The sequence below is a fragment of the Polistes canadensis genome, unplaced genomic scaffold, assembly GCF_001313835.1.
Source record: "Polistes canadensis isolate GaletaPanama2010 unplaced genomic scaffold, ASM131383v1 scaffold_365, whole genome shotgun sequence".
NCBI lineage: Eukaryota > Metazoa > Arthropoda > Insecta > Hymenoptera > Vespidae > Polistes > Polistes canadensis.
This window is the reverse complement of record NW_014569912.1, coordinates 43043-69190: the sequence shown is the minus strand read 5'-3', so window position 1 is coordinate 69190 and position 26148 is coordinate 43043. Positions and strand designations below refer to the sequence as shown.

Genomic DNA, 26148 nt, shown 5'->3' with positions numbered 1-26148 from the left:
TAAGGGGGCTAATAACACGTGTATAAAGTGTTGCCTATATTCAGGAGTAATAAAAAATTAAATTATAATTGATATATATATATATATATTTTTTTGCAGATTTCTTAGCGTTAATATAGGCAAAAAAAATAAAGATGATTCGTGCTCGTTATCCGATTCACGCGGTATAGACAATCTTGTTTTTGTTGCTGACGTCAAAGCTTCATCCTCGTCAAATTCGACTATCAACGATACTGGAACATTTCTTAAAACACCGGAATGTAAGACAATAATATCAGGCTCGATTTCATATTAGTTTACGTGTTCAACCATAATTATTATTCATTTTTGTTTATTTTTATTGAAGGTACACCGAAAATGATTAAAATGACGGAAGAACCGAAATTACGTCAATTTTTATTGGCGAGTAAACTACCATTGGAAAAATCATTTTCTGTGCCTGACATGCAAACGAGATATAAAAACAAGCAACGTTCGATCGCGTTAGTATTCAAATTTCAAATTTGAGAGAAATGTTTTAATTTAATTCAATTTTGTTATGTTTTTTATGTTTAGACTTCGCGATTATGGGAGATCAGAATCCGAAAAAAGTTTCGACGAGTGTCAGATACGCCGTGCGTGCACGAAATTATTGGGAAGAGCTTATTTAAGCCCGCAAAACAAATCATTGGCTGAAAGTGTTCGATACATGAGAACAAAGCCTACGATTATTGCATTCGAAACCCCAAGTCTTGAAAATTTCGAATACGATGAAGGAACGAACTTGAACAATAGTAAAATTGAATAATACGAATTACCAAATCAATTTTCTTTTTCTATAGAAATAATTACTGCAAATAAACAACTGTCCTACTTTTTGTTTTCATTTTTAGGTCAAATGATGATCACAGAAAATAAAAATTGTACTTCGCCAACTTGTTCGATCAGAGAAGAAGCCGCGGAGGAAGGAAGATTGAACAACATTTATGAAGAAATGAGAAAAATTGATCAGAAAACTAAATCAATTGAGATTAAAATCGAAACGGCTTCTAACACAACTATCGATTATCCAATTGGAAAACCATTAGAGGTGAATTGATTTATTCGAGATTTATTTAATCAAAAACAAATAAATTTATAATGTTATTTATTAAATAAAATACGATAATCTTTTGTTGATTCAGATATTTTTAGATGGCCCATACGGTGCACCATCAAGTCATATATTCCAAGCACAACACGCGGTATTAATTGCAACCGGTATCGGAGTAACACCATTTGCTTCTATTCTTCGATCAATTATGCATCGATATTGGGAGGCCAGACAAACTTGTCCTAAATGTCAATTTTCTTGGGCCAATGAAATACCGCCTACCATCATGCATCTACGAAAGGTGAATTATGGAATTAAATTATAAACGAAAAAGAAATTATTTGTAAAAAAATAATTCATTCCTACACAAACGAAAAATGATTAAAAATTGATTTGAATTTTGTTTGCATTCAGGTCGATTTCTTTTGGATCAATCGAGATCAACATTCTTTCGAATGGTTCGTCAACTTGCTTTCCCAACTCGAAATGGAACAAGCTGAATTAGGGAATGCTATGGAACCTTTTCTCGAAATGTACATGTATATTACAAGTGCTTTACAAAAACACGATATGAAGGCTGTAGGTTTACAATTGGCCATGGATTTGCTTCACGAAAAGGTTCATATTCTTTTTTTTTCTGAAATATAATTCTATAATCGCGATAAACGATTTCATTATTTATTCTTATTAATTAATCAGGAAAAACGTGATCTGATAACGGGATTAAAAACAAGAACAAATGCTGGCCGTCCAAATTGGGATAAAGTATTCAAACAACTGCGAGATCGAAAAAAAGGCAAAATTACTGTATTTTATTGCGGCCCACCTCAGCTCGCAAAGATTCTCCGACACAAATGCGATCAATTTGGATTTAAATTTCGAAAGGAATCCTTCTGATTCTTCTATCCTCTCCATTATCGTACACATCATCCTGTTTATTTTCTTTATTTTCAAATCGTCATCTACCATTCTCGATTTTATTTCGTTTAAATGATCGAACTTATACAACATCTATTGCACAAACACATCATTATATATTTATTAGTTTTAATTATTTTATTTTCCAATAAATTATTCTTACTTATATGTAATACCGATGGTGTACTAACTTTAACCCCTTCCAAACTATAGATATTATTTTTTTATATTGTCCATTACTTTAGATGCCTCGTGAAACGTCCAAATTAACAGCACGATTAACAGCAAATGCACTTGTCTTTTTGTCATATTTTTTTTATTTTTTTTCTAAATTTGACAAATTATTTATAATCTTATATTTTTAAAGTATGCATATTTTTTTTATTTATACTAAATATCCTCAATGAAATTGTCCACCTAATTTACGATTTTCAAATGTTTTCTATTGTTTTTTGTTTTCAATCAATTGCTGACTTTTTGTTTGTCCGTTTTTCACCGGTCTTTCTAGCTCCAATATTTTTTTTTTAATCTAGTAAATCTTTTTCTCTGTACTTATTCCAAGACAATCGATCTTAACTAGTAAATTCCTTTAATTAATAATTCAAACAAAATATCTATATGATTGTTTTTAAATGTATATAGAATTTAATTACACATTAACTTTGTGTACACAATTTGCTATTAAAAGTTACTAAGAGATAAGCAAATTTAAAATTTATTGAAATTCTAGTAACATTGCTTAGCATCATATCGATAATAGTAGAGTTTTACCTTTATCTTATCAAACGTCGGTAACGGTAGTTTCTACTTTTAAAATATCGACAGTCGGTAATTGCAGATTGCTGCTTTTACAACACCGACCGTCGGTAATAGAAGATTTCTAATTTATTTTACTCTACGTCGGTAATACTTTTTTCAAGATAACCGACTGATTATAAAAAAATGATTAAATAGTTGAGATAAATTAGAATGCAGAAGTATGGCGACACTTTGATACGAACCGCCTAAATATCGTTATTCTACATGCATCTCTTAGTTATCTATCTAATTATGGCACATGGTTGATTATTCTCTAAAAAGTAGTAAGTGTTGAAAGAGAGAACGTGGCACTGCACGATTGTTCTCCGTTGATTCACGAAAATATTTCATAAAAAAAATCTATTAAAATTATAACATAATAACTGCCTATTTCTATTTACTAAGTACGTTTTTATCCTTAATATAATATGTATCTATTATTCCTTTCTTTAAGCACATTGATATATACTTTAATATTTATTATTAAATATTGATCATATTAACTGTACCTATTCAAATTTTACAGACTATTCTAATTCTTGTTGGTATTCATTGCCAACTATATGGGTGACGATAGCAACTATGCGTCTATTTAAATATTGAACATGAGAGTAGTTATAATATTTCTTGGTGTTGTACAATTTTTGGATTTTTTTACATTATCTGCTGCGTGGGACAATGATGAATTGGAAGTATTCGATGTCGTCGAAGAAGTTAATCAAAATTTCTATGAACTCATGGGTGTATCTCAGGTAAAACATATTTCCTTTACACATATTATAAATTAAACAATATTTCCTATTGCATTTGTTACCACATATACAACACAACTGTATGAATTTATTATTTCAATTAGGTGGCAAATGCCTCCGAGATTAAAAAAGCATTTAGACGATTATCCCTTCAACTTCATCCGGATAAAAATGCTGCCGACAATGCGGAAGAACAATTTAGAAAAGTAAGTCTACTTTAAAATATCTAACCAAAAGAATATCTTCAATATTATACAATTCATTAAACTTCTATATAGTTGGTTGCTGTATACGATGTCTTAAGGGATCCTGGAAAGCGACAGAAATATGATAATGTTCTTGTTAATGGCTTGCCTAATTGGCGGTCAGCTGTATATTATTATCGACATGTAAGAAAAATGGGATTGATGGAAATGAGTGTTATATTATTTCTACTGATTACGATTGGACAATATTTATTAGCATGGGCTGCATATTTTGAAAAGAGGTATACTTATGTAAGTATGTATTCTTGAAATATAAAAGATTAATTATTATATAGTATCCATGGTTTGTGCTGACAACATTTGACCAAAAAAACTTTATACACTCTGTATATTGTCCTACCTTTAAATAAATCTACTTTTATCATTTTTTTGGGGGGGTTTTTTTTAAATTAATTCTATAAGTTAATACAATGAATTCAAAGATATATCAAATTATGTTCTATCTCATCTAAGAAAAACAAATGTATTTATTTCAGGAACAAGTACTCGGTAGTAAGCTCCAAAAGTTGCAGAAAAAAAATAGAAAAGGTAAAATGGATGTTCCAGATTTAGCAGATATTTTGGAAAAAATACCAACGCCGAGTATTTGGAATACTCTTCCATTTCAAATGCCTAGATGGACAGTTGCATCTGTTGTATCTGTACCATCTATTATTCGTGCTATAAATGAAAGTATAGAAGAAAGGAAACGCAGGAAAAAGGAAGAAGAAGAAGAAGCATTGTGAGTATCTACAAAAATATATATCAAATATACAACTGTTATTGTTTTATTTTCTTTATATCATAGAGCACAAGAAAATGAACAAGCAGAACCGGATATTACACCGCGCGGTCCTAGAAGACGAAAAACAGGATTTCCACTTCAAGAAAGAAATGATAGCAATTCAAAAGTTGTACCAAAAAAAGAAACTAACGATACAAATAATAGTTACGATAAACCTACAATAACCGGTGGATTATGGACGGACGACGACGTTATGGAATTAATAAAGCTCGTTAAGAAATATCCTGGTGGTACACCGGAGAGATGGGAAAAAATTGCGGATACTATGAATCGTACGGTTGGAGAAGTTACGCACATGGCTAAAAAAGTATATCATATTATTCAAACGATTCATTTAAAGAAACAAAAAATATATTAACAAATTTAATTAATTTTGTTATTTACTTATTCAGATCAAAGATGAAGGATTGAAACCTGGCGAATGTATAGAAGATACTGGAACGGATCGACCGAAAAAAGTTAAGACACGTAATGAAAATTCTGATAATACTAATATCGATTGGAGTCAAGAACAACAGAAAGCATTAGAATCTGCACTTATAAAGTACCCTAAAGGAGCATCCATTGATAGATGGGAAAAAATTGCGGCATGCGTTGAAGGAAAAACAAAGGTTGACTCTAATTCTATTTATTTATCGAATTTCTTTAATTTATAATACTAATAACTAATATCATTGTTTGTAGGAGGAATGCCAAACGCGATATCGACAATTAGTTGAATTAATTAAAAAAAAGCAACATTCGTGACTTGTTTTACAAGAAAACACAACACACAGATAAACATACAAAAATTCTTTTATCAACTGTGTAATACTTTGTTACCGTTGTGTAAACAAAAAAATGGAGAAATAATTTCGAAATTTATTTATGATAATAATTTTTTTCTTTTTTTTTTTAATTTCATTAAATAGTTGTGTGGATAAAACAAAATGCAATGTATGAAACACAAGCATTGAAGTAATTATTACTGAAATGTTATTCTTTATCTTTTTTGTGCAAGATACAAATTATATCCACAGTTTGCCCATGAGTGATATAGAACACCTTAAATTAAATCTAAATAATTGTAACACTAATTACAATCATATAAATGATCATCTTCCTTTTTGGCAAGATATCTTTAAACCGTTCCATTGATACCAAGAATGTATTTATTTAATAAATTTAATACTTCGTTAAGAGAAAGAGACTGAAGAGATATATATACACACAGTTAAGATATATATATATATATATTCCTATATTTTAGACTTTACTTGGGTATTCTAACTCTTTCTGTGTTTTAAAAATAAAAAAAAAAAAAAAGAATTATTACTGTCTTATAAAATGTACATATGTACATATATAAAATAAATTCATTATACGTGTGATCTAATTAATTAAAATTATTATGATATACAAAATATAAAGTGATTTACTGCCCTGACTACAAAATTTTTAACATATTAATACGAAATTCGATTGATATATTTAAAATTATTATTTATAAAATATTTATCAAACATATCGTTTTAAAAAAAAAATATAAACTTTCAAAGAAAATAATTATGAAAATGAACTACATACCATTTGACTGTTTCTCAAATTTATATATATATATATATATATATATAATTATTACACATTATCTGACAATTAAACACATATATGAGTGTATTCGAAATATATACATTTGTCTTCTACATTGTAAAATTACAGTTTATATATATATACAAATGTGTTCAGAAATATATATTACAAACTCATCATATATCTGAACATTCTAATAGTAATCATTTCTTTATATGCTGTATAAAAGTATTTATTTACAAATCATTTATTCAAAAAAATGTTTATATCAACAATATATATACATATATTGTCGTTATTAATCTCCCTTTAACGGATTGGAGAAACCATAACATTTTTCCACACCCTAGATGCTTCTCTCTTTCTCTCTATAGTCAACAGCAGCGTTTCAAAGCAGTCCACCTATTCAAAAACTAACTATGCCCATCATTATTTAACTTTAGTGATCCAATCGAAACTAATTTTTTGAATGAGACGAGACTGTTGATCTATATATACTTATAAATAATTAAATTTAATTACGCCTTCTACGAACTCTAGATATTCGCCAAGCATTAGGTTCCTCGTATTTATTATACAATGGTTCAAGTCTTTGATTCTTTTTGAATTTACTGAGTTTAGTTGGATCGCTAAATTTGAAAAATGCTGGAGCAAATTCTACTAACCATTTAGGATCAATAGTAGTTACTTCTCTCATATATTCCTTTGTAGTTTGTACTAATTCGTGATAAATAACCCATTCAGGTTGCCTATTAAATAATGCACTACTTGGATGAATGTATACTACTTGACTATCTACCAAAGTTCTGTAGCCTTCTTGAGGGTCCTTCTTGGCAGCATTCCTGAAGAACCCAGAGCACACTGCTTTTTGTATTCTAACAGTATTTTTTCCTGCCGATACTACATCCAGTTTATGCCTATCCATTATACCTAACAATTGTTTGCGTACATCTTGCGCTCTCTTCAATGTTCTCATTTGAACAAAATTTTCATAACACCACGCATTACTAAATTTGTTATTTCTCCAAGAATTATAAACTGCCAACAATGTTAAATGATCGCCTTCAGCTTGATTGAACTTAGCCTTTTTCTGATCCGCTAAAGCTTGCTTGTCCTTCGGCCTATAGAAAACATTTTGTACGGACAACATACTAACTATAGTTAATATTTCATCTGAACATTGAAGGTGTACGCTCATGATTAACATTTTGGATAAATTAGGTTCTAAAGGAAATTCAGCCATGCGTCTTCCAAGACGTGTTAAGAGACCTTCATTATCTAAAGCGCTTAAACTATGTAAAGATTCTAAGGCCATAATAAGCGATTCTACCGGCGGTGCGTCCATAAAATCAAAATGTAATAAATCATTGATTCCCATTGTTTTTAATTGTAGTACTGTGGTAGCTAAATTCGTTCTTTGAATTTCTGGTACAGGTGTTGGTAACATTTCATCTCTATACGCTCTCTCAGTATAAAGTCTGTAACATTTTCCAGGTCCTAATCTGCCCGCTCTTCCTGTTCTTTGTTTGGCTGCGGCTTGACTTATAGGAGTTACTATAAGACTGTCCATACCAGTTTTAGAATTGTAAACCTTTTGTTTTACAAAGCCTGGATCGACCACATAATAAATACCATCGATAGTTAAACTTGTTTCTGCAATGTTCGTAGCTATAACAACTTTTCGTGAACCAGGCGGGGCTGGTTCAAAAATTCTAGTTTGCATTTCAGAAGGTAATGCAGAATAAACTGGCAAAATAATTAATTCAGGAACATCAGGACCCAATGATTTCATACGTTCATATAAAATCTCACATGCTGTATCGATTTCTTCTTGACCAGTCAGAAATAGAAGAATATCTCCAGGAGGTTCCCGTAAATGTATCTGCATTACAGTTATAAGTGCAGCATCCAAATAATCTGTCTCTGGTTCTTTTGTATACATTACTTCTACTTCAAATGTTCTTCCAGGAATAGTAAAAATTGGTGCTTCAAAGAAATATTGAGAGAACTTGACAGCATCAAGGGTAGCACTGGTTACAATTAATTTCAAATCAGGTCTTTTGCCGACTGCTTGTTTAAGAAGCCCAAATAAAACATCAGTATGAATAGTTCTTTCGTGAGCCTCGTCCAACATTATTACAGAGTAGGTTTTTAAATCTAGATCCATAAGACATTCTCTGAGTAACATACCATCTGTCATGTATTTTATACTTGTTTCTGGACCAGTACAATCTTCAAATCGAATGGTATAACCAACTTCTTGTCCTAAACGACATCCAAATTCTTCCGCTACTCTTTTAGCAACAGACATGGCTGATATTCTTCTCGGTTGTGTACACCCAATTTTACCACGAGCGGTGAATCCAGTTTCTGCTAAATATTGAGTTATCTGAGTTGTTTTTCCAGAACCAGTTTCACCAATGACAATTAAAATTTGATTATCGGTCACAGCCTTTACTAAATCATCTCTAAGTTTGTATATTGGTAAGGTTTGACGTTGTTCTAGTAACGTCAAATTGGTTTTCTTTCCAAATGAAGATTTTTTTCCTCCTATTACATGCTTTTTCCATTCTGGCAGATCTTGCGTTTGCATACCTATTCCACGCATATTGGCTACAAGTGTTCTACTCTCGGCATCTGGTAAGGGATCAATCCAATTTTTGTTAATGCCAGTAGGTACAGAATCCATCTCTTGTTCTCGCTGTAACATTTTCTGCTCTCTCCTTTCTTTTGCCAATGCGCTTTGCATCATTGCGGCTTGAGCTAAAGAACCATCAGGATTTTTGACAATACGTACAGGGCTTAAATCTCCAAGTGCTCTTCCATGGCCATGTAAAAATGGAGGTTCTTCTTCCACTAATTCAATTTCAACATCTTCCTCTTCGTCATCTTCTCTAGGTAAGACCCCAGTCTCCATATCAAATTCAGGTAATTCACTTCTATCAATACACGACGCAGCATGCATCTGCTTTATTTCCCATTTCTCAGGAGAAGACAATCTTTGCACACGCTTTCTAGAATATGTCTCATCTTCGTCCCATGTACCTTGAATTTCCAATAATGATGCTGGACGATCTGGATTTCTCAAATATTTTTCATCCTCTTCGATCTTATTAACCGCTACTACAGGATTTAAATCTCTACCTGTTTCTTGATCAACGTCTTTCATACTTAATGAAACTTTTTGTCCGCCAACGTTCAATACTTTAACAAGAACTTTTTGACCCCTGGTTACAACGTCACTTGCACTAGCCACTCTGCCTTCTCTACGTAATTGTGAAATATGTACCAAACCTTCCCACCTGCGTCTCAAACCTTCCAATTGAACGAAACAACCAAACGGTACTATATTGGCTACTTTTCCTGTATAAATCTGACCAACTTCTGGTTCTATTGAAAGTTCTTCCAAAGACCTAGATCTAGATCTGTCACGATTCCTAGAATTCTTGGAATCTTTATAACCATGCGATCTTGACGTCCTGCTCGAGGATCTTGATCTTCTTCTACGTCTTCTACCATGTTCTCTTTCCTTGGATCTAGAACGATTTCTAGATCTAGAACGATTTCTAGATCTAGATCTACGTCTTTTATCCTTTCGATCATTAGATCTAGATCTATGTCTTTTCTTTTCCCTACTCTTTTCCGAATCCTTGTCTTTACTACTCCGCTTATTTCGTTTGTGATCATCCTTCCTTCCATTTTCGTTATTTTTAAGGTTAGACGGTGCTAATGCTTCTAATGATGCTAACACGTCGTTAACTATTTCTTTATCAGTTTTTTCGGTTTCTTGAGCAGATTGAGTAGGTACATCATTCGGTAAAGCTAATACAGGAAATTTTTGCGCTAATTCGTCTTGTTTACATGAATTAACTAACGAAGATTTGTTAGAAGGAGTAGACGGTTTCATGTGTTGTATTATCCTAAGTAAATTTGCTATGAAGGAGTCGGAAAATTCGGCACCATTTTCGATCAAAACTTTTTTAAATGTTTCGAAAGTATTGTTTTCTTCTGACAAATGAATTATAAATTCGGCTAAATCCTTATCGTTTAAACCTAAATGATTTTCTAATTCTGTACAAATCTTTGATACCAAAGACAAATGTTCCAACTTCGTAACCTCGTCCATTTTGATTTTCTTCTATAAGAAAAATCTTAATTATAATAATAACAATATTGTAATATTAATCGTAAATTCTAAAGGTAAATAAGTATAACAATTATGCTATAATTTAACGCATTGACGATAAATTAATGATTAATTATACGTAGACGATAAATTTTATACGAAACTCTTTCACTTTTCAACACTTTTTTTTTAACTATTTAACACTTGTCGATACCATGTTGTGACGTCATCGTACATCGCACTAGTCGACAAATCACGCGACAGCGGATTGGTCTGTTGACACACCAATAAGAATCTTGCATTAATGCTTTGGTCCAGTTTACAATTATTTTGTATCATTGTTTCGTAATTCGTTTCCTAAAATCATGCTAGTAAAACTAATATTTCTTTAATAGGAAAAATAAAAATAATCCACGAATGAAAATTTTGTTTATGCGCCCTAAGTGTATTACAATTGGACGATTCGATTCATCGCAAATCAATCGAATTGTACGACTCTCTGCGAAGAATCGAATCGTCCAATCAGTGTAGACTTATGATTAAAATAAAAATTGAATATATATATATATATTGATATTTATTTAATAATAATTATTAATATATTTATTTATAACTATTAAGCTAATCATATTTTTTTTAGATATATCAAAGATTATTATACTTTATTTCCGTAAGATAAAAAAATAGTGGAATTTGATTTGACTCGCTAGTACAGGAAGCCATTTTTTTTCTAGTTCTTGTCTCTCATCCGGGACACGCGATAAAGGGGCTTGGTAATAACCGTTACGCCTTTGTACAACTTGTACTTTTAACTGTATATGCAAAATAATTTTGTGAATTATTAACGAAATAGTGTATATGATATACGTTTGAAACATATTTAAAGTGAAAACATGGCGCGATATGGGCAAAGACCCGAAAATGCTCTGAAAAGGGCAAACGGTATGTAACACTTTTTATCATTAAGGAAAGCCGTGATATGGCTGATGATTTTATTTAACCTGCACAAGAATTTAACTTTTACTTCATTTATCTGCATTTTCTCTTTCTCTCTTCTTATTATTTAACTTTCAATATTTTAATTATTCTAATTAAAATTATTTAAAATAATTGTAGATTATTCCATGTGTTTTCAATTCCAATTAATATGTTAACGTTCTATACTGTGTCTTCAACATATGCAACGACGTGATTCTTGACCGAATATATATATGTAGATTGATAAAGTAAAATTTAAAAAAGTATTATGTATTTTTTCTAACTTTATTACATTATTTCTTTATTCAACGAGACTTTGATAAAATGAAGTGAATTAATTGAAAGCATGCTTTAATTATTTATGTTAGAATCGATTGTTCATAGTATATATACTTAATTACTTATTAAGTACTTTGTTCATTTTAAGTACATATTACTGTATGTGTGCTAAAAAATCCCAAAATTCCATGTGTATACATATACACATACACACATATATATATATATATATATATGTGTTATGATAGACTCACATTAGATGTTGCACACACCTTCGTGTAGGGTTGTGTGTGTATATGTATGTACACACGTACGACTGATGCATAGAGTGCATAATAAAATATTCTATAGTATTAATCATACAATGCTTTATATTTACATAATCTCTGTTATATAATCAATAACATCTATATTTAACAAACAATATACAACTTTGTTGCTATATTTCTTATTTAATAAATAGAAAGATGTTATTATTTTACCTGATTGGCAAGAATAAATATTGAATAAACTTCATTTTATTTATTTTGTATTTTTAAACAGAATTCATTGAAGTTGGCAAATCAGCCAGAGCTTTGGATACTTTGCAAGAAGTCTTCCGAAATAAAAAATGGACGTACAATTGGTCAGAATCCGTACTGGAACCCATAATGTTCAAGTACCTAGACCTTTGCGTAGAATTAAAGAAATCACATATAGCGAAGGAAGGACTTTTCCAGTACCGTAACATGTTTCAATCGGTTAATGTTGGAAGTTTAGAAAATGTCATTCGTGGTTATTTACGTATGGCAGAAGAGAAAACTAATGCCGCAAGAAAACAAAGTCAACAGGCAGTCATTGATATCGATGATTTGGATAATCTTGCAACGCCTGAAAGTATTTTACTTTCTGCTGTTAGCGGAGAGGATGCACAGGATAGAAGTGACCGAACTATTCTTACCCCTTGGGTGAAATTTTTATGGGAATCATACTGCCAATGTTTAGAATTGTTGAGAACTAACGCTCACGTAGAAAGTTTATATCACGATATAGCACGTATGGCCTTCCAATTTTGTCTGGAATACACTCGTAAGACTGAATTTCGAAAGTTATGCGAAAAATTGAGAAAACATTTAGAGGAAATATGTAAACTACCGCAATTAGTTTCTAATGTCTCTATGAACAAAGCTGAAACTCAACAATTGAATTTGGAAACGCGACTGAATCAATTAGATTCGGCAATTCAGATGGAACTTTGGCAAGAAGCATTCAAATCGTCCGAGGATGTGCACGGTATGATGAATCTATCCAAGAAATCGCCAGTTCCAAAAACAATGGCTAATTATTATCAAAAATTAGCTATGGTATTTTGGAAGGCAGGTAATTATCTATTCCATGCAGCAGCTCTCTTTAAACTATTACAGTTGTCACGCGATATGAAAAAAAATATGTCACCGGAGGAACAACAACGAATGGCTAATCGCGTATTGTTGGCCACCTTATCTATACCATTGCCATCGGCACATCCCGAATTTGATCGTTTTATCGAAACAGATAAAAGTCCTTTGGAGAAAGCACAAAAGCTCGCGACACTTTTAGGATTGACACAACCACCAACGCGAGTTTCCTTATTGAAAGACATTGTCCGATTGAATATCGTCAATCTCGCCTCAAGCCAGCTACAGGAATTATATTCATGGTTGGAAGTTGAATTCCATCCTTTGGAACTTTGTAGTAGAGTCGATTCAGTCATTCAAACATTGCAAGCCGATGAGAATAGCCCTTTGACACAGTACATACCCGCTTTACAGGACGTTACACTTGTACGGCTAGTTCATCAAATATCTCAGGTTTATCAGACTATACAATTCGATAGATTGTTGGAACTTGCCAAGTTCGCAACTAACTTCCACTTGGAAAGGCTTCTGGTCGATTGCGTTCGTTACAACGATATGCAGATAAGAATTGATCACGGGAAACAATGCGTACACTTCGGGGTTGATCTTTCGGAAGCACAAAGAGAGGACCATCCCGATGGTCCGGTCCTACAAGCGATGCCATCTGAACAAATTCGTTGTCAATTGGTCAACATGGCAACTGTTCTTCATCGTGCGATCAATGTGATCAATCCTAACAAGAAGAAGTTCGAACGTGAGAAGCTTCGCGGTGCTATGGTTAATCATTATCACGAAACCAAGATGAAGGAACACCAAAGGATTTTAGGAAGACACAAGATCATAGAAGAAAGAAAAGAATACATCGAGCATATAAATACTGTACGCGAGGAGGAAGAGATGAGACGTCAAGAGGAATTACAGCGTCAGCAAATATTGGCCGAACAAAAGAGACTCGAACAAGAACGCGAGGAACGCGAACGCAAACGTCAACAAAGCGAGATCCAACAAATAAAAGATCGACATCTCAAAGAGAAAATGCAACAAATTTCACAGACGAGTCATGGACAAAAGGTATTGAAGAAACTCGACGAAGACGAGATTAAAAAACTTGATGCCGAGCAGATAGCAGCACGCGAAGCTGAAGAATTGCAGAAGGAACGTAGAGAGATGCAGCAAAAGTTGAAATCTCAAGAGAAAAAGATTGATTATTTGGAACGTGCTAAACGTCTCGAAGAGATACCATTGTTAGAGAAAGCGGTAGAAGATAAGATGGAATTGGCGAAGAAACGTTGGGAACAACAGGAAGCCGAACGTATCGCAGCTGCTATTGAAGAGAGACAACAAGCTGTAGCAACTAGGGAACGTATGGCAAGAATGAAGGAGGATCACGATACGTTCTTAGCCAAAATTTTGGCCGAACGTAAGAGCCATTACATGGAAAAATTAAAGGAATTTGAAAAGATGTTGAACGAGGAACGTGCCAAGAGATTGCTCAAACGTAAAATGGAACGTAAAGCCGAACGTAAGATGAAATGGGAGAAGGAACGTGCCGAGGCTGCTGAGAGAAGACGCCTCGAAGAATTACGTATCAAACAGGAGGAAGAAAAGAAACGTTTGGAGGAAGAGAAAGCTAAGAGGGAAGAAGAGGAACGTAAGAAACGTGCCGAGGAAGAAGCAAGGAAGGCCGAACGTATGGCTAAAATTGAAAAACAATCTGAAATAGCGAGAGCTCGGGAAGCTTCGATCGAACGTCGTATGGAGGAACAAAAACAAAAGGAACAAAAAGATTTATTAACGAAACGAAGACCAGATGATCGTTATCGTCTTCCAGCTAGGGACAGCTTTACTAGGCCAGGTAATTATCTATTTTTTTCACCTATAATATATATATACATATAAAATAACATTATTTGTATAATCATACATACACAACATTTTTATTATTATTATAGCTGGCGAAATTTCAAACTGGCGTTCTTCTTCTGCTCAAGTAGAAAGAAATGACGATTCCAGATTAAGAAACTGGGATTCGGACAAATGGAGGAAAGAAAGGAGGAAAGATGATTTTGATAGAGATGTGAGCGACAGGGATAGATTAGATAAAGGACCTGAAAAAGTCGGTTTCCGAGATCGTGGAATGGTAAGTAAAAATAAAAATATATTATGTAATGGTGGTGGTAATAGGTAAACAGTTGTATTATTTTATTGCCGTAACGTCAATTAACATCACGATTATTTCACGTTTTTTAGTCACGAGTTATTCTTAGTAATACTGAAACTGCTCGACCTCGTCGTACCTACCGACAAAATGATACGAGTCGTAGTAATGATATGGATTGGCGTAGCAGGGATTCCACGGCTCAAGATTCTCAAGATCCGCCAGCAAGACGTCAAGATGATAAGTAAGCATTGTTAAAACCAAAAGTGTATATTTCAGAATTTTTTTCTTTTTTTCTTTTTATATTATCGTGTAATCATTGAAGCAAAATTTTATATAGAATGTTTTTTTTTTAACTGCTTATATCTTTTCTTATAATCACTTTGATAATATTTTAATATTATTATTCTCTTTCTTTTGTTGCTATTTAATAACTTGTTTTACTTCTTTTTTTTATTATTCATATGAAAGAGGGAAGAAACTATAATGTAGTCAATCGTATATAAAATTTTGCAGTTAAAGTCCATTATTACATGTTAATTCTGCATATAATGAATATTCATGAAATTGTAATGAATAATTGTTCATCATTTATAATTAGATATAAGCACATGGTGAATTTAGTTTAGTTTGACATATTGAATACATTAAGATCAATGTCCGCTTATCGACCATCTCGGTTCTTTTGTTTGTGTTGTATTTATTTTTCATATATAATGTAAATTAATAATGATATGTGTGAATTAGAAATTTGTTCATCGAGGTAAAATACAGTAAAAACGTTATTTGCAATGTTAGAAAATTAATTTTTCAATTTTTGTAATGATATATACATATATATACTAAAATTATTAATTAGAAAAGATTTGTTTATATAAAATAATGATTGATTCCGAGCTGGTCGATTACTGGGCGGGTTTTCTATTATAATATAAATGGCGAAGTGATATTTCAAAAACATGCTTTCAATTAGTAGACAAGAGGAAAGAAAGCGGCTTCCAGAAGACGATAATTGGACAAAAGTAGACCGGCGGAGTTGAAGATAAACGGAGTTAATAATGATGATGATAATGATGATAATGATAACATTGACGGCGATATCCATAAAACAAGACATGAATTAACACATACACATAGATTTTTGATACGATACGAAGCTCATCATAATGTTCAATAATACTATGTTACATTTCCTTTTTTCTTTTTATGCTTAATTTCTTTCAATATCATCTTTCTCCCAATCTTTTTCTCCATTTATCCAAATCTAACTTTTCAATCTATAAAAATCTTCATTTTCCTTTCGGATTGAAAAATAACACGTTTAGTTTGAAATCTCACGTAATATGGTGATTGTATTTTTATGATTTTATTTTTGTTTTTCAAGTAGAACTTATATTTACTGTATACATATGTAAGTTATGTAGTATTATTTGAATTTTAAAAAGAAAGGGAAGAAAAATAGCTTCGTATCGGCACGACAAAAATATTTTATTAGAATCGATGTGCAGAACAAATAAAAGGATATGACGGGGTCCTGCAAGGATAATTTTCATTAGAACATTAAACAAATCCTATAGAATTCGATCATAATCATGTAACGAATATACACAACATGTAAATGACGCAACAAAAAAGAAAAGAGACGACTGAAAAAATTGCAAAGAACTTCAAACAAACGTTTACTTGTATTCTAATATCGATGATAAGGATCTGCAAGTCGTATCAATAAGTTTTTTAAAATAAGTAAAACACAACTTCGTCGAAATAACGTTTTAATTAAATCGCAAGTTTTTTTTTTTTCTAATCGCCATAAAATCTCCGTTTGATTTGATACACGAGATGAATGAAGAAAACAATTAAGAAAATCTATTTCTCTATCTTTCTTATTTATAATTATAATAATAATAGGAGAGGGAAAAAAAAGAGAAATACTTTTTATTGGGAATTATTATCTCAACGACAAATGCACATCATACATATACACACACACACACGCGTACTATTATAATTACATAAAAATTCATAAAAAAATTTATGTAACATATATAAGAAACCAATATATTCAAATTACTAATTTTATTTTTTAGATCTAAACACAGTTATCTCGAATTTTAATTATANCCTTAATTACTATTATCAACTATATATATATATATAATAAGACAAAAATATAAAATAATAAAGGAGAGAGAATTTGAATAAAAAATTTATGTAACATATATAAGAAACCAATATATTCAAATTACTAATTTTATTTTTTAGATCTAAACACAGTTATCTCGAATTTTAATTATATATATATCTCTCTCTCTCTTTCTCATAAGAGAATAATATATGTTGTGCCGTTTATTATTATAACGACATGATGAATCTTTTTAAAAAAAAAAGAAACTCTCTTAAAACATATATAGGAAGAAAAAAAAAAAGAAGAAGAATAATGAGTCCTATGTGTTGTGGCGGGTCTACATCTTTATTGTCGTATTTGTATTATTAAACTAGAACGGAAAATGCAATAATTGTTACGCCTGAAAAGAGTATACTAAAAAAAAAAAAAAAAACACTTAGAGGTATTACATAATAAATATATATATATCGATAAAAAAAAAAAAAGAAAAAAAAAACACATTTCATCTCCTCGTGTCGTCTATTTACAACATGTGGCATCTCATAATCTCTAGATAAAATATTTCAATAAAATAATGTGCGCTTGCTACTAGTACATTGCAATTTATTAATAAAAAAAAAAATTAAGATAAAAATATCTATAACTGCATCCAGCCCAGATGAAAATTTTCTCTGAAGATCTCTCACCAATCACAAAAACAAAATTATTCAATTATAATATAAAATTACTTATAGACATATATATATATATATATACTTGTATAAAATTATTGAATTTCTTTTTATCTTTTTTTTTTCAATATATAACTATATTATAGTTATCACATATTGGAGTAAATTAAAAGCTATATATATATACTAACATTCGTCATTAATCTTTTTTTTAACCGAATATTTACGGTTATCAGCTTCCAAATTGAAAGCAATTACAATTAAAGATATTGTAAGAGAAGAAATAATACATATTAGATCATTGATAACAGAAGATTCGTCAATTAATTATGATTCAATGTTGATTAGTAACGTGTGCCATATAAAAAATCATCCCTAAAGTATCAATTTTCTTTTCACACGATCGTTAACGAATAATAATTTTAAACGGGCAAGATCGGCTTTAATGTGCATCATAGAAAAATGTAAAAAAAAGCGCATCATACAGTCATTCTTATTATACTTTGCGATATATCATAATAATCTTTAACGTGTGGATTACACGCGGCAAGAAAAGGAAGGAACTTTTGCAATAGAATTTTGGAAATGCGTTTAGAGATAACATACCCCCCGCTCCCTTCTCACTCATATACTTTTAAAAGAAATAGAAATAGAAATAATTCAGTGTACGGTTCGTATTCAATATTGAAAAAGAAACCTGATCCTAATAGAGCATTATTGCTGCTGCAGTTTTTTCTTCCAATGCAGGAATCGGTTCCAAATTATTATCCTTTTCTCTTCCAGAACCCCAACCAACTAACGCGATACTAATAAGATGCACAACAGCAGCACTTGCAACGAGCCTAGAGAAGAAAACAAAGATCATATATTATTTTGAGATAATTATATATATTACCCCCCCTCCCATGCTTGCATCTTTTATATATATATATATATATTAAAATAAATTGTAGACAAGATTTTTACCAGAATGAGTAACCAAGTTCAGCAGAACCTTCGCTGGTCCACATATTATCGATGTCTTCTTTTGGCAAGACATTGACGTACAGCCTAGTGTAATATTGTGCTAACCATGTACCAACGCTTGTTATACACATTATCACTGAAAAAGATAATTTTACGAAAATATAACATCGTTTCAAGGAATTTACATAGATAGTTACGTTAAAAAAAAAAAAAAGAAAAAGAAACACGTTCGTTCGTTAGAAACATACACGCTAAAATGTTTATAAAATAAACTCCAGGTACAGAGAGAGCTTTAGCTCTTGGTGAGGTTGCCGTATTTAGCACAGCTAAAAGTGCGGCAAAGGCAGCAGTTATCAATGCAGCTGAAGTTGCTACTAAAGTTCCCATCCAGAGTCCCCAGGACATAACTGTTGGATCTTGCCGTAACATTTGAGGTACTGAAATATAATGATTAACATAGAATTATATTGAAATTCAATAGAATGTGTTCATTTTGTTCCAAGTATCTGTTATTACCTGATACGTGATAGGTTCTCCAACCATAGGCAACATTCAATTCCTTTTTACCCTGCAATAAACCAAAATGAACTCTTCCTGCACTCTCCTGAGGATTCGGTGTCCTCCAGGGTCGTGCCTCAACCCAGTGTTGGGTAACTAATGCAGCACAAACCAATCCACCACCGAGTAACGAGAGAAAGAAAGTTGCAAATATAGTGCCCCTTCGAAACATCGACGTCATTCTTGGATGTCGCGGTGTCTGGCCAGGTTTATAAAAATGCGGAAATCCTATAAAACATCAAAACTGTATAAAGAGAACGGTTTTGTTGTTGTTTTTTCTTTTCTTTTTGTCCTGTCCCCCCTGTTTTACGTAGAAGAAAGTTGATACAGATTTGAAACTGAAAGTTGCATATCTTTAAAGAGAGAAAAGAAAGAGAAGAGACCAACATTTTCTTAGACTATATATGTATGTGCATTCTCAATTAAAGTGGACATTTAACCGAATACCATTCGTCGACGCGATAGTCAACTATTTAAATTATCCAACTGAAACTATGTCGCCGCTTTCGCAACAATTATCCGGTCTGTTAGAAAAAGCTGACAGTGTGAAAGCGCTTTGAAAGTGAAATGACAATCGTCGCTTCTTTGCACTCTCTCTCTTCCTCTCTTTTTTACAGAGAACAAAGTATCTACAGAGTGCTCAGTAACTGTGAGAGTAACCACACATGAAACGGTGATAAAATTAATCACACAAGTTCCTAATACAATCCTAAAGTTCAACAAGCTAAAGTACACCTCTCCATATATGGATAAATTTAAGAGTAACTTCTTGATATATATAATTACATCTTGATCCATAATTCATGGGGGGACCGAGGCACTTTCATTCCTAATTTAAACAGAGACGTTCACGCGAGAACATCGGACTAAGGATAATTTAATGACGTCTAAAGTAAAAGATTAATTCTAGTAGATTTTAATGGATTCAAGGATAATTCATAAAAGGGTAGATCTGTTAAAATGATTGTAAAATAAAATAATTCACACCTTGGTGGTTCTGGCCCTCGGCGAAGTGAACTTGATTGAGACTCTTCGAAAATTCTCCCTGTTTAACCTTTTGAGAGAAGTCTACTACGTTGGGAAGTTTTTTTGAAAATTTAACACGATAATTGGACCTGTTGTCCGATCTAAGAAGGGATGAATTCTGTCTCGGTCTTTTCGCGAACGTATACGGTATAGTGTACGGCTGAGCGACATAAAAATAAATTGGACGATAATCCTCGTGAAGCTGTTGCTGCTGTTGTTGTTGTTGCAGCTGTTGTTGTTGCTGCAGCTGCTGTTGTTGTTGTTGTTGGTGCACAAAAGCACCGTAAGTGGTGGTCGAAGAACAATTATTATTATACAAGCTCGTTGCCGTACGACCGTTACTGTATGAGCTCGCGTATTGTATACCTCCGTAATGGTTCGCCGTTTTTCGATTATTCCCTTCCACGATTTCGAAAAATAATCGGCACTTTCTAGGTGCCTCCTCTTCCTTTGCCGGAATCTCACTCGTACGACGCGACTCTTTTTTTGGTTTTTTGTTTTTTTAATTAAAATTTTCTTTCACAATGAGAATATTTTTAGATATATGAATATATCACGACGATATTTTCGTTTTTAAAACACTCGTTGATTTTTTTAATATCAAACGATACGATTTCCGGACACTTTTGAGTCCACCTCGATAACGCACTCTTTCCTGTCTCCTAAACTGTTTCGTCCTTTCAACTGCTGCAACAAATAAATAAACATTAATTTGCAATTATACATGCAATCGAAATAAACTCTATCAAAGTGTTACAAAATTAATAAGATAATAATAAAAAAAATATAGAAGAACGAATAATGAACTAGTTTACGTAAAACAAAGAGATATCAGATGATGAAAATAATTAATAACAGTGTTAGAGATAATAAATGTCTAATTGGAAGGAAAGTAGCCGTCTAACTGGACGAAGCTAGGTATAGATAACACTAGCATAACAAAAAAATATACCTATATATATAAAACAAAACAAAAAAACAAAAAGAAGAAGTATATGTGTGTCAAATGCTCGGACATTTCTTCGGTTAGTAGAGCGAAGGTGATCTCTCGTTGGAGAAGTTAACGTAATATGAGATTCTGTTGGACGTTGTTGATGATGATGATGATGATGATATTTTAGATTTTATTTTCTACTCTCTTTCTCTCTCTCTATTTTTTTCTTGTACATATACTTGTACATTGACTCGCCGTTACAACCGGTTAGCTCCTATGTTGTATCCTTCTTGCGAAGAGTGCGTGGCACGCGTGACGCAATTCTTCCTCGAGTATCATACACACGTAAGCATGTAGAAATATTTATATATATATATATATATATATATACACCTAGGTATATCGAATACAACACTTGCTTCAAGATACCGTATCAGAAAGAGTGAATGTATGTGTGTGTGTTTGTGCATGAGAGAAAGAGATAGATAGATGCATCGTGTGGTCCATCGAGTTTCACAAAACTAGGACACGCGATTCTCTTCCCTGTCGTCAACAGAAAGGTATTTACCTCGACTTCCTCGGGGACAAGCAAATACTTCAACTTCTATATGCACTGTTCGAAAACAAACATGTGTTTTTAATGGATAAAAATAAAAAAATAAAAAAAAGTGAAAGAGACAAAACATAAAGAATATATATATATGCGTACGTGTGTGTTTGGGAATAAAAAAATCACCGTTAGAATCCCATTCCGTACTTTTACTTGTAAATCTCTCGTATAAAACAAAAAAAAAAGAAAAATCTTTAACCGTTTGTTACTTTAGCGGGTTAAAAAAAGAGAGAAAGAGAGTGATATGTATATATATCATATATATATGTGAGAAGAGAGATAGAAAATATTTGAAAAATGATTCGAACCCGCCATCCGATCGTCTTTTATTTCTATATCTCTTCAGCCGCATCGAATATCAGATTTCTAAACAAAACAAAAAAATTATAAAAGTTCTCCTCCCCTTTATATCTCGTGTCTTTCGTTTTTTTTTTATTAAATTACATTTTTTTTTGTTTAACTATTAACCTGATTCTATAGAGTAGAAGATTAATAATATGCATACGGAAAATTCCTATATATAATTAATAAGATATTGCACTTACATGTACCGTCGTAAGTTCGCATTGCAATTGAAAAGAATTTGATTTTTTCGTAAGAGGAAATTCCAATGGTGATCCTCATCGAATCAATATGGCATCCTTGTTGTGTTGGATAGGATGGTTCCTTCCTCTCTATATCAATCATACAAAATTATCCAGAATATAAACCGTATTTTTTAACTCTTCTTTTCTATTATTATTATTATTATTTTTAATCGTTAATTATTCGGAAAAAAAAGAGAACAAAAATCTAATCTGATCTGTCGTGTCATTGCAATAATTATACATTGTAATATTATTATTTGTTATATAGAAATCTTTGTGTAATACAATTAGAATTAATTTTATTTAAGAAAATATCGTGAGAAAAAAAAAAAAAACTAATATTGCAAAGCAAAGGAAGCCACGTGTTTAATGCAAGAAGGAAAGGAAGAAATAAATATGATTATTAAGCAAGTCGGAGGAAGATAATGGTGTAATTATGATAGAAACAGAGAGAAAGAGAAAGAGACACACAGAGACAGGCAGAAAAATAGAAGAATAAAAAGGAAAAGAATAAATTATATTGCCTGCATCGTTTTAGCATCGCTTGCGTCTCGCTCCGTTTTTCTTTCGCGTTATATATGCAACTTCACGACAATCTCTTCCTCTCTTTCTCTTCTTTAAATTCAGCTGCCTGGTAAATAATCTTCGATCAAGCAACAAAAGCGAGGATCTCTTTCTTCCTTTTGAATTTCTTTAATATTTATCTTATATTTAAATCACAATTTGAATCAATTTGAATTAGGCCGGTTAAATGAACTCAATCAATTTCCAAAACCCAACGCGTCTTTTAACTCGAACACGAAGACGCGCATACGCGTACCAAAGTGTAGGTCGAGAACTGAATTTCCAAGTCCTGTTGCTCTTTCTCTTTATGCTCACCTGTGTCTAAGTACCTTCATCAGGTGGTGCAGAGGGCACCACTTTCCTTCAATATTTCTTCTTTTTTTTTGTCCTTTTTATTTCTTTCTAACTGTTCCAGCCGATTTTCTTTTTCTATTTTCTCTATTTTCCTTTTGTATTTTTTGTTCTTTTTGATTTTGGACTTTGACTTTTTCCTTTTGTTCTCTCTCTCTCTCTCTCTCTCTCTCTTTTACTTCTATATTCCTATTTTTTTTTTATTCAAACAAAACTTTCCTTTTGACTTTTTATTAGGATTTATATTTGTTGTTTTGTGTTTTACACGTATATTTGATAAAAATTCTTTTCTTTTTTTTTTTTTTTTTCAGAAAGATCTATTTAGATTTAGATCTATTATAGAGGATTCGATAGATTTATACTTTAGTTTGGATCTCTTTAGAAAATTCATTTTATTCTCTGGAAATATTTTTCAAAGTTTTTTGTTCAGACCTTTTGGAAAGGTACAGGAAAATACTTAAAATTCACTGTATCCATTTGCAGATATTTGTTTTATTTCAATATTTTTATCATAGAAAAAAAAATTTTTCCAAAGAAAAATCAAAACAAAAATACAAATACACATTAGAAGAAAGAAACCAAGTTCTTATTTACTTTGCCAGTCCATTTCTCTATTCGCTAATATTATAAGTTTTTAAATATCGAGCTTCAGCTTTACTGTCTTTTACAAATACCAAGAAAGCTGGTGTTCCACTACGAACGAAAAATCTACGAAAATTGTATTAATGCAATTTTGTAAAATAAAATATGTGCTTAAAATGTAATTTTAATATTTCATTCAAACTTACTGTTCGCTCTTTAATATTTTCCCTAGTGTATGTGAAATGTCAACTTTATTAAGAGAAGTTACATCCTTTCCTTCAAAATATATTGATACAGTATCAGGCTCATACAGATTATCAACATCCCATTCTACTGGAGAAGAAAATAATTCTTCCAGTTGTTCTTTTATACTATAGAAACACATCATACAGAAAGAAAAAAAAACGTTTTCAATAATTCTATTATAAAAATATATAAATATTTCTATAATTGTTATATATATATATATATATATATATATATATATAAAAACCTACGTAATATCTTCATGAAAATTTTGTACAAAATCAGTTTCTTGAAATTCGGGATACAAAAATATGACTGGCCATACAAGTTTGTTGTTTCCATCTAGATGTACTTTGTTTTGCATCAATGCAGGTACATCAGGCTCCAAATCTTGCAATGTAGGAATTTTATCATCATCCAGTAATTCTAATTTGATACCTTTCTCCTTGATGACAGATAACAATTTTTCTTCTTCTCGAGCAAGTTTAGTCTCTTTTGCACGTTTCTTTCTTGCTTCGTCCTCCATGTTGCTCTATTTTAAATAAAATAATGAATATATAAACTTGATTGTTATTTAAAAAGATAGATTATGCGTTTAATAGATTGCTCATAACAATGATTTTACTCGTCCAAATGAAACTTTGGTTTTTAATTTCAGTATCTCTTTTTTAGTTGGATACATTTCTAGGATGCTATCGCACAGTTCATCACACTGATCAAAATCTTTAATTTCAAAGCAACAATGCGCGGCTCTTTCCAAGGATTTAACATAATCTGATTTCAATGTTATTGCTTGTTTACTGTCATTTAAACTAGACCTACAAAATATACTCAAATTATTCTATATTGTATTTAATTAATGAAGATAAAAACGCAAAGAGATATAATTATACCGGTAATTCTTAAGCATATAATGAGCAGCAGCTCTGTTATTGTAAAGCGCTGCCAATAATATTGGGTCGTTGCATTTGGTCCTGAGACCTAACGTATAACTTATAATAGACATACGGTATTTTTTATTTTTGAAATGGAAGTTTCCGTCCTCTTTATAGCTCAGAGCTAATTCTGTAGAAAGTAAGATTAATTCATATAGAAATGTCTAGTTTAAAATGTTTGCTGTCAATTTAAATAATAGTACAAACCCTCAGGAGTATTTTCCTCTTCTGAATATTTAAGTTGTTGCAATCCTTCTACAAGAGGATGTAACGGTTCTTCAGTATCTGGTAATTTCTTCATGAAGAACGGATGACTGTCCAATTCTTTTAGCATAGTTTCTTCAGTCCATCCTTCGGTGTAAGTTTTCTTTTCTAACGAATTAATAAAATCATTTAACTCGTCATCTAATTTTGATGCGAGCTTGAGACGTTCCTTGTGTTTTCTCATTTTTTCATTATCTACATCATCCTTATCTAACATTTTTACTGCTTGTTGTTATGTTATGTTTGTTAAATAGTAATATAAAATGATATAAATGTTGAGGTTATTTTTTTTGCGTATAACAATAAACAATATAAGAAAATAATTGTGTTATCATACAAACTTAAAAATATATATATATATCTATAATAAATACTCCCAAAAACTACTATTCTCGTTACGCCAGTTAACAAGAAATAACGATCGCAAATGCTTTTTCCTTATTGTTAGTTACGTAACATTTCACGAGATGTCGCTACTCGTACATCCGGTCTTTGCTCTTACACTTCTGTTAATATATTTTAATTTTTAATTATTACGATATAAAAATAAAATTAAGAATTATTATTGCGATAACAAAGAACGATAAATTATATTTAAATACGTAATTACATTTATCTGACCATAAATTAAATAGTACGTAGTTCGTCAAACG

General features: G+C 31.6%; 5 protein-coding genes and 1 long non-coding RNA gene across 7 annotated transcripts in view; 3 read left to right on the top strand and 3 right to left on the bottom strand.

The window, feature by feature from the left end:
* The window catches only part of LOC106791996 (NADPH oxidase 5), a 9569-nt gene extending 7530 nt beyond the window's left edge, over positions 1 to 2039 (top strand). The window contains exons 13-19 of the mRNA XM_014758083.1: positions 100 to 260; positions 347 to 482; positions 556 to 773; positions 891 to 1069; positions 1164 to 1373; positions 1487 to 1690; positions 1772 to 2039. Of these exons, the coding sequence (XP_014613569.1) occupies positions 100 to 260; positions 347 to 482; positions 556 to 773; positions 891 to 1069; positions 1164 to 1373; positions 1487 to 1690; positions 1772 to 1969 (1306 nt within the window). The 3' untranslated portion in view covers positions 1970 to 2039. The remainder of the gene's footprint in view (positions 1 to 99; positions 261 to 346; positions 483 to 555; positions 774 to 890; positions 1070 to 1163; positions 1374 to 1486; positions 1691 to 1771) is intronic.
* Positions 2040 to 2979: 940 nt separating this feature from the next.
* On the top strand, positions 2980 to 5894 carry LOC106792004 (dnaJ homolog subfamily C member 1). Its single transcript, XM_014758091.1, has 8 exons — positions 2980 to 3192; positions 3315 to 3540; positions 3645 to 3746; positions 3819 to 4037; positions 4283 to 4527; positions 4594 to 4897; positions 4983 to 5201; positions 5275 to 5894. Exons 2-8 carry the CDS (start codon positions 3394 to 3396, stop codon positions 5335 to 5337), a joined length of 1299 nt encoding a protein of 432 aa, XP_014613577.1. The 5' UTR covers positions 2980 to 3192; positions 3315 to 3393; the 3' UTR covers positions 5338 to 5894.
* Positions 5895 to 6206: 312 nt separating this feature from the next.
* Positions 6207 to 10482, bottom strand: LOC106792002 (ATP-dependent RNA helicase DHX8). The gene has a single exon (XM_014758090.1). The coding sequence runs from the start codon at positions 10283 to 10285 to the stop codon at positions 6674 to 6676; it is 3612 nt and encodes a 1203-aa protein (XP_014613576.1). The 5' UTR covers positions 10286 to 10482; the 3' UTR covers positions 6207 to 6673.
* Positions 10483 to 11025: 543 nt separating this feature from the next.
* On the top strand, positions 11026 to 17107 carry LOC106792000 (eukaryotic translation initiation factor 3 subunit A). Of its 2 annotated transcripts, none has more exons than XM_014758089.1 (5): positions 11026 to 11227; positions 12086 to 14773; positions 14871 to 15058; positions 15169 to 15320; positions 16053 to 17107. In XM_014758089.1, the coding sequence occupies exons 1-5, from the start codon at positions 11179 to 11181 to the stop codon at positions 16114 to 16116; spliced, it is 3141 nt and encodes a 1046-aa protein (XP_014613575.1). In that variant the 5' UTR covers positions 11026 to 11178; the 3' UTR covers positions 16117 to 17107. The 2 variants fall into 2 exon arrangements, with proteins under 2 accessions (XP_014613575.1, XP_014613574.1); XM_014758088.1 differs by having other exon boundaries at positions 16050 to 17107.
* A 930-nt stretch (positions 17108 to 18037) lies between these two features.
* On the bottom strand, positions 18038 to 25920 carry LOC106791995. The gene is made up of 12 exons (XM_014758082.1): positions 25439 to 25920; positions 25190 to 25361; positions 24922 to 25114; positions 24548 to 24828; positions 24257 to 24421; positions 24082 to 24176; positions 21925 to 21969; positions 20384 to 20920; positions 19355 to 19624; positions 19087 to 19275; positions 18839 to 18974; positions 18038 to 18714 (listed from the first exon to the last, which is right to left on the bottom strand). The coding sequence occupies exons 1-12, from the start codon at positions 25710 to 25712 to the stop codon at positions 18576 to 18578; spliced, it is 2496 nt and encodes an 831-aa protein (XP_014613568.1). The 5' UTR covers positions 25713 to 25920; the 3' UTR covers positions 18038 to 18575.
* Positions 21730 to 23558, bottom strand: LOC106792001. The gene is made up of 3 exons (XR_001382252.1): positions 23433 to 23558; positions 22512 to 22640; positions 21730 to 21969 (listed from the first exon to the last, which is right to left on the bottom strand). It is a non-coding gene; the product is annotated as an uncharacterized LOC106792001 (long non-coding RNA).
* Positions 25921 to 26148: the final 228 nt, after the last annotated feature.